This window comes from Mesitornis unicolor, unplaced genomic scaffold (genome assembly GCF_000695765.1).
Source record: "Mesitornis unicolor isolate BGI_N332 unplaced genomic scaffold, ASM69576v1 scaffold35563, whole genome shotgun sequence".
Taxonomy (NCBI): domain Eukaryota; kingdom Metazoa; phylum Chordata; class Aves; order Mesitornithiformes; family Mesitornithidae; genus Mesitornis; species Mesitornis unicolor.
Window position 1 is genome coordinate 1 of NW_010175964.1, and position 9,099 is coordinate 9,099.

At 43.8% G+C, this 9,099-nt stretch overlaps 1 protein-coding gene across 1 annotated transcript; it reads right to left on the reverse strand.

The window, feature by feature from the left end:
• Positions 1-819: 819 nt before the first annotated feature.
• Positions 820-6,245, reverse strand: LOC104538411 (RNA-binding protein with serine-rich domain 1). Its single transcript, XM_010181606.1, has 7 exons — positions 6,175-6,245; positions 5,658-5,813; positions 5,164-5,355; positions 3,957-4,059; positions 3,006-3,159; positions 2,409-2,550; positions 820-1,128 (listed from the first exon to the last, which is right to left on the reverse strand). Exons 1-7 carry the CDS (start codon positions 6,243-6,245, stop codon positions 1,023-1,025), a joined length of 924 nt encoding a protein of 307 aa, XP_010179908.1. The 3' UTR covers positions 820-1,022.
• Positions 6,246-9,099: the final 2,854 nt, after the last annotated feature.

Consider the following 9,099-nt stretch of genomic DNA (forward strand, 5'->3'; position numbering starts at 1 on the left):
GGAGAAGGGAGCGAGGCAGGCCAGTTAATCTCAACCCTACTGCTTTATTCAATTGTCACTCATCCTACACAAGTACAAACACAACATGGCCCAAAAGGCTACAAAGTGATACAAAACAAAACAAAAAATCTTTATAGCATTGACTGTACAACAGGTGGTAAATTAAAAAAAATATATGAACCCCAGCTAATCCAGACAGTGTGGCGGCCTCCAGCCTCCCTCCCTGCCTTGCCCTTTCCAAGGGGTCAACACTCAGTCGATAATTTGAGATTTGTAAAAGCAGAAGCACTCACACCATTTCATTGTGTAGGAAGTTTTTACCAAAATCCTTTAAGAAAAGGTGAAGAAATCACTTATGGGAGCAGCTACAAACCAGTTTTTAAGATTTCCAGCTTCTTTTCTACAGTATCATGTTCAGTGGGCTGGACCGTTGCTTCTGTGGTAAACATCTGGTAAACGTGTTACAGAAGAGCTTAATCTGCAGAAAAAGCTTGGGAACTTTTGGGAATCTGTTTGGGAACTGGAATAAAGCAACAACTCAGTATTTAAGTCTCGGGCAGATCTGGACTCCAGCTGCTTTGAAAAATGCCGTGCTGGCACCCAGAGATCAAGTTAAATGCCTCCCTGCCTTACTACATAGGGTTCTGAAATAGCTCAAAATTTACATGCTTGTCTGTACAGCGTGCTAAGCATTTAGAAGTCACCAAGCAGCAACCTGCTAACTGGAGAGAGGCTGTAACATCTTTCCTTCCATTTACCTGGAAAAGATGTTTTTTAAGCCTTTTTTTTAAAAAAAATCAAAGCCATTTTTATAATATTTCAATTCCATGCCAGGAAACTAGAAGCCCCACAGCAAAGGCTGTCTCCTGGCTGGGAACCGCTGCTCTCTCCTCTTAGGTTGCCTTCACTGCCAGGATTCTCTCTCCCACTCCTTCTCACCCAGACCCAATATAAAAAAAGGTACAATATTTAGTCTGATGGGATTTAAGTTAAAAAATAAAAGGCTGTCCAGTCTTTTTGCTTTATCGTGAGGAGTTTGAGCTGGAGCGGCTGCGATGGCGCCTTCGTCCGGGAGATCTGGATCTTGATCGCCGGCGAACAGGGGATCTGCGCCTTGGAGATCGGGACCTGACAGAGAAAGAGAAAGTTTTCATCAGGAGACAGGTTCTAGTAATTTGTCAACTCACCTACCAACTTTTCAAACACTTCCCAGCCCTCCTCCAAAAACCTCTCATACACCACAGTAAAAACTCCACTGAAACACGGCCAGCTCCAGAGAGGAAGGCGGGAATTCAAACACTGACTACACCGCAGGAATATTCTGGCTACCCTCCCTCTTCTTCAGGAAGCTGAAAGAATGTTTAGCACCCAAAGAAGAGACAAGAAACTTGTCTTCGCCCTCAAGCAAAACAAGCTCAAGTTCATTTTCCATCAAATCCTCCTTCACCTGAAAAGCGAGCTTTGACTCCCACCACAGAGTGACAATTCAGGGAAGGGTTCTATGTAAGCCCTTTCAAATCACAGGACCATTTCTTAGAGGAAGCCTAACTCTAAAGAAACAGTTAAGCTTCAATCAGCAATCAACCAGGATGACAGCAAGGCTCCAGACCCAGAATATTAACAAGAGTCTGAACAGGGGAACAAAAGTTAAACTAGGGAAGAAAACAAATAAGAAAGGAATGCCAAACCTAGCATTTGCCAGCCTTCAGTAAAAGGCACATTTAAAGGAGAACAGGCAAGAACAGGACAGCACATCTTGTGTCACACTAACTAGCTCTCATTTTTAAACTCAGAGTTCATAAGCTATTCAGAAATCCAGTGGCTCAAGCAAGAGCTGTTTCTGTACTGACAAGAGCCTAAGCAGATTTCCAAGACAGAGGAGCCCATCTAGGTGCTGAGGGAGACTCCAAAAGACTTCGTATCTGAACATGTTCAGGCAGCCCCAAGTCGCAGTGGGCACACACACGTCAAGTGGCATCCTGGGGTCAGCATACTCCGCTCACCTGGCGCAGGACTGCTTTTCGGCTGTGTGCCCATTCATATAAATAAGGGAGGGAGGTGCAAACGCTTCAGAAAAGCAAGTGGCTGGAGCAGGCTGCCAAAAACATTCTGCCAGCCAGAAGGCCATGCCCACGTCACCTCAAAGCACTTACACAGAAGGGACTCCAGGGAGCAGGCTGGAAAGTGCCTGATGTTTCCAGCAGATGGCTTTCAGGGTGTAGACCAGAGCAAGTCACCAAGTCACCCTGGTGCCAGGAGTTAGGAGTACAATCCAGGTCAACTGATGCCAAAAAGGTGCTACTGTCATTAGAGGGGAAAGTCAAGTCCAAGAGGATTCACTTGTTCCCATGCCAAGTCCTTTCAGTGATAAACACTGAGCAGGAAATACAAATTGTCACAGCTCTCACCTTCTCCTCATACGAGGGGGTGACCTGCGCCACATCGGTGGTGGTGGCAGCATCCTCCTGGGTGGGCTGAAGCGTCTCGGAGGTGGCCGAGGTCGCGGTGCCAGCACAGCTGTGGCAGTGATCTCCTGACCATCGATCTGGCCTTTTTAGGGAACCACAGAAATAGGAAGAATTAAGTATTTTCCAACACTAACATCTACACATCACTTTACTGCAACTCAGCTTTGTCACACGCAACTGAAGCATGAATCAGCCTACAGTCCTATTTCCATCACTGCTCAGGGGCTATTTTGGCAAAGTCCACAGACATACTAGACTTCTTAATCTAACATCTCATTAAATTGCAGTTCACATGTTAATTGGAAGAGATTTTCACAGAAACTTCAAGAAACTTAATTATTGCTTTGAAAACATTCACTTTTAATAGTTCTGTGATTTTTTTGGATCACACAAAAGCCAAAGCCATCTGGGCCAGTAACAGACAGTATTTCAGATCAGTTCCCCAAAGGCTTCCCCATCACCTCATTTTCAGATCAAACTCATCTGATGCAAAGATTTTTAAAAGCACCCAGCCTGCTTGCAGCATTTGACACTTACCTCCATCCATGTGTTTCAGGGCTTTCTCAGCATCATCTGGGTTCTCAAACTCCACATAAGCATAACCTTTAGAGAGGTGTGGATTTAGCCTGTCAACTGGCATGTCAATCATTTTAATCTTTCCGTAAGTGGAAAAAATTTCCATGATGTGATCCTGCAGAGAAAGAGCAAGTCTTAAGGACAGACCACACTACTGACCAGCTCTGGCTGGTGCAGAGCAGTACATCCAAGCTGTACAAAACACTAGATGAGCTTTAAATCAATGCCACCATCATGAAGAGATATACTTCACTAGCCAGATGTGGAAAGGATTACCACTGCTTTCTCTGCTGTTGTCTACGCAGTTCCCCCTCAGATTGTTCCACACCTTCAGCTCTAGCAGCATTACTGCTGCACATCAACACTGGCGACAAAAACACAACCAGTGTAAAGATCCTCTTGGGGATCTGAGAAGGGAACTTATGCCCTCAGCTGAGAACACTTCAGGTGCAACTGTTAATATTTTTTTTAAAACATCATTTTTTCAGTACTCTAAACCTTTTACCTCTGAAGACCTTTGAACTACATTATAGCAAAGTGAACTCAAGCCAGCCCAGCTCTCTTGAAATCCTTTATCAAGAAACTCCAGATATCCTTAATGCCTCCAAGGACATTTCAGCTGTTGTCCCAACTCCTACAGTTTTCTTCCTAGTAAGGCAGGATACAAGGTCAGCAATACTGACAACGCAGACAGACCTCTTAATGGCCTCAAAAGCCTGCAATGTATTTGACTCAGTAAAATCCTACCAAAATTTTCCTCATGGATCAATCTGGACACAAAGCAAGGATTTCCAACAGCAATACCTTGGCAGCACTCTAGCAACAAGAAAGTTTTGAGAGCTTTAAAAGAGCCACTCATGTGTTCTCACAGAAGACAGGCAAGCTTGGTGTTACAGAAGAGCATGCCATTACCTTGGTCACATTTCTAGTGAGCCTTCCAACATGCACTTTTGTAGGTCTAGGTGATGGGCTCCGCCTCTTCCGCTCCTTTTCATCTCTTTTGGGTGGCTTAGATCTGAATTTGACAACAGAAAAGGATTACATTTTTCAGGGAGCATGCAAGACAAAACCAAGAAGCCAGTCAATACCACATGACAAAAAGGTACCATTTTTCTTGAGAGGGCATCTTTTTTCTTAAGAAGTTACAGGTTAGGAAGTGCGAGGGTGGTGGTGAGGGCATTCCACTTATAAACACCTCAGGACTCACATTTGCCTTGTCTGCTTTTGCTTTAGAACCTCCAGGAAATTGAGAGCCCTTTTTTGTGAGTTTTTAGCTTTACTGCAACTAGGGTAACAAACATGAAAATTAGCAAAATTTATTCAGTTGCTGGCCATAGTTAAAGAATTTCTTAGTTGTTAAAACAAAAACAAATATTCTTTGCCTCAACAACTGAAGAGGCAAAGTGGGGACATAAACACCAAAGCACACCACAACCAGGCAAATCAATGGATTAAATGATTTTTGTTTCTGTATCTTCTGTTCACTACAGAGGTCCAGAAATATCAGTTAAAAAAATATTTCAGTAGCTGTCTATCACAGTTTCTTTGCAGTTACAAAAAAATCTGGAATGTAATTTTAATCTGTAAAAAACTCAATATGCACAAGCTTCATATTTATGCTTCTTCCTTACCTACAGAATTATCCAAATGAAAAACTGTATGGACACTACCAGTCTGAATTCTATCTTTACAGGAAAACACTTCCTTTGCCACCACTCTCATTTTATTTTTTTATACATAAGAATATGCATATACACATGCATTCACATATACACCACTGTCAGCCCTGACTTCTCTGTTAGTCTTGGCTGTAATTTATAAATAGCTTTACTCTCATCTAGTGCCCATATAGTACCATACTATTGGGGAAACATTGATTAAAACTGCCTCTACAAAATATTTACAAGCACTCCTTAAATTGAGATTTTTAATCTCTCTTCCTACAGGGCATACGTTTTGGTTTTAAGCAAAGGTAGCACACCTATTCTAACAAAATTTTAATCTCTAAGTTATGGAGAAAGCAAATGACCCCCAGGAAAAAAAAATCTGACCACAGTCTTGTATTTTACTTGAAAATTAACCTGCCATCTGGCAGTCCTAGAAGGCAAATAAAACTCACTTGGAGCGGGAGCGTCTCCTGTTGTCATGTCTCCGTCGAGAGGGACTCGGAGATCCAGAGGAGCTGCTGGAACTGGAACTGCGTGAGGTGCTGGAGCTCCCAGAGCGGCTTGAGGCAGAAGAGGAGCTAGAGCCACTGCTAGAGCCAGTGCTGGAACTGGACCCTGAACTGGAAGTTGAGCTGGAACGGGATCTGTTGGCAGAGGGGGAATGAGTGGAGTACCCAGAAAAAATAATGGGTGAAAAACTTCTGATAATTACAGAAAGAGTAACTGAGAGTTAGAACAATGAAAAGTAACGATTTGTCACTCACTAGACAGCCAAAGGATATTTATACCTAAAAGAATAAATCCCTTAAGTTAGATGAAACTGCACTGTGACTAACACAACAGAAGCTTTCAACAAGTCCATGACGCAAGGAACGAAACGTACCAGAAATCAAGCTGGTAGTTTCTAAAAACACTGTAATTTGTTACTCCCTGTAAAAGTAACTACCTGGTACTGCTGCTCCCACTGGAAGCACTGCGTCTTTTGCGTGTCTTGTCTCGACCACGATCCTTATCACCTGATTCCTTAGTGCCTGATTTATCCTTGGACCGGTCCTTTGACTTCTCTTCAGACCTATCCTTGCGCTTGGTTGGTGAGGGAGCCCTTCAAGAACAAATTGCAGAAGACCTTGTTTAATACAGGAAAACACAAACAACAAAAAAACCCACACCCAAACGAAGAACAGAAGAGCAACACAAAGCACTGAACTTCAAAGGTAACTCAAGATCACCAGAACTGCAGAGTTAAAGCATTAGGCAAGTTTGGAAGTTTTAGAAAAAGGAAAATATTTTACGTTACAGAGCAGCTTTGAGGAAGACAGCTATAAGCATACAGGAATTCTCACATACAGAAATTCACGCAGAAAGAGGTACATTTCCAGTTCCTCACCCTCACTGGGAAAGCCCTAGTACCCTGTAACATCCCCAGTTTTGTTAAGCCTAGAAAATTCGGACAGAATGATTACCTAGTGTTGGATTTTTTATTATTTTCTTTGAGTCCTAGCAAACTCTTCTTTTTCAATCCTGATAACTCCATTTCCCCTTCGGAGGCGTCCAAAGCAGCACCGAATGGGCCTCACTTATCTCAAATCTCACTTCTAACTCCTTGATTCTGAGAACCGATCCCTAATCGAATGCAATAAACTCCAAAGAACAGCCTAGTGACAAGATAAAAGGGTTTAGAAACAAGAAATTAACAGATAGGCATAAAACAACAAACCTGCGTTGCAACAGCAGCAGCATACTGGGCATCAACTGACTTTTTCAGAGCACTTCAGTTACACAGACCGGTACGCGGCCGTTAACGGGCAGCCTCTGTGCATGCTCCCACAGGCACCCTGTGTCTCACACAAAAGTCTGCATCCATGTTTTAAGTTACCGTTTTGACGTTCACCAAAGAAAAATGATCTTAATTATCCAACCCAAAAAAAATGGCAGACAGAGGACATCTATTTTCTCTGCAAGATGTACATGCAGCTCATGCCTCTTGACAACAGCTTTGTCTCCAGAGGAAGACGCGCTGGTTTTATCCAAAGCCAATTTGTATCACATAGCACATATCTGTCAGGAAGAAGGAGTTGTTGAGAACAAAACCCCTCACTGAATTCTGGCTGCTTTCAGCCTCAATAAGCTGCTTCCAAAACTCTGTCAGCCTTGGAAAGGTCAGACTATACGGCCCAGTTTGCTGCACTGCTGCAACAGCAGATTCTGCTTTAACTGCTTAGCAGAAAGTCTAAACTGGACTCTGACCTCATCTCGTCCAAATCAGTTCCCTCTTTACTCTAGATGCAAAAGGAGACAAATTTAACACTGAAATACTAGGCATTGGTTGAATTCCATGTGTTTCCCATGAGAGGGCTACATCCATCACATATTCTGCAACGTCTAAACACATTGCTGCATTTTGACTGTTCAACATGGATTGTTTAACAACTGCATTAGAAAGCTGCCTCCAACATACACTTTAATAACCCTTAAAGAACGTGGCAAATTTGATGTGGTGTAAAACGCATTATCTACCTACAAATGACGCATTCAGGAAATGGAAGAGTGGGCACACGTATGTCTGAACTGCCAGGCTTATCTAAAGTGGCACTGAATATTGACAGCACTGCATGACATTGGAAACACCTCTGTCTCCACAGAGAAAATTAGTTAACAAGAAAAAAACTCTCCAGCTCACTGCATCCTGCATTGCTTCTATGCTTCTGGTAAGCAATTACTTTATTCTGTAAATTGCAATTAAATTTATGTTTGGGATGAGATCACTTCTGAACAGCTGAACTCACTTTCCTGATTTTCAGCTTCCCGGTTTTCCCTAATGCGACAACTCCAAAAAGTAACACAAACAAACATTTGCACACCCAGCTCTGCAGATCTGGAAGCCAAGAAACACCCATGCCTTTATGCATGGAGAATGGAAAACCCACAACACAAATGTGACACCAGCAGTGGTGGTAAGAAGGCAATCCATGGACTGTGCCATAGGTGGTGCAAGGGTGACTAAAAGCAAACCTGCACGTGTACATCGTTCAGCTTTATGGCATTTCTAACCAGGTCTGTGCCTCTAGTGAAAAGTGCAACGGGGCTGCAGTTCAAGAATTGGAAGCCACTGCATGACAGCAGCTGACTCACTTCCAAGAATGGAACAGACGTGTTTCTGGACTCACAAAACCAAAAAACTCGACATTTTCCTTTCCCATATCCCTTCTCCTAAATATACCACAGTCAGGTCTGTGTCATCTCTTCCTACACACCGACTTCCCTTACATCTGTGGACCATTGCAGTGATGATGCTATCAGACCAACCATGCAAAACTATTGATTATTGCCTAGCTCTGGCTTTACCCCTACTGGAAGAGGGGAAGGGAGAGAGCCCAGATGAAGACCAGCACATGCTTCGCTGTTACCCAGCTTGCTGCTGGAGCAGTAGGTGGCATTACTATGTAATATTAATACTTCAGTCACACAGCTACCACACCGGCACCGCTCCTCAGGACAGGTGCTCACCAGACAAAATTAGCCAGATAACGTTTATACGTTCAGCAAACTTTCATCTGATGGTACATGCAGCACTTAAGCAGCTGCCAAACAAACCAGCGCTTTCTCTCCATCAAAATACACATTCCCTTCTCAAGAATGTCCCTGGCCTAGCTTACATCAGTTGGAAACCTCAGCCTGAAACACAGGCTGTGGGAACTTTCACTTGCCTGTGTTCAGGCTTTCACTGAAAGATGTGGAAAGAATAAAAACATGGTCTTCACACAAGGACGTATAACAGCGCATATCCAAGTGACATGCTGCTTTCCTACAATCAAAAAAGCTCTCAATTTCTAACAAGTCAATGTTTTTGCAGCACTCACTCCAAATCAAAAAGCCTAAGAGCAACCTACACAGGCCAAACATTCATTTCACACACACACCTCTCTGCTTCAAAGAGTTAATTTGCACTCTTAGAGAGCTGCAATTCTGTAGCAGAGGAAGCAAACTCAGCTCTCCCTGGACTTCCTGCATGGCTACAGGCAAGCCCTTTAGCCAGTCTGCTAAAGGATTAGCAAAAAAGAACAGGCAGTTTGCTTCAGATCCGCATTTGCAAAATGGGGACAAGATTTCCTCCGGTGAGGAGAGGGTTCAACACTTCGCAGATCTTTGCAAAGTTACGGCTGCTCGCCCAAGCTTAACTACAGCGAGCAGCGCCGGAGGAGCGCAGGGGCGGCCAGCTCCGCGTCCCGGTTCGCACGCCATGGGGTTCGTTACGGCGCCGGGCGGACCGAGGACTTGTCGCCGCTGACCGCACCGTACAGGTCGCCATGCTACGAGCGAAGCCAAGGCACGGGCTGAGGAACAGGGAGAGAAAAGCACAGACCAAGCACAGAGTCGGTTCAGAGCAC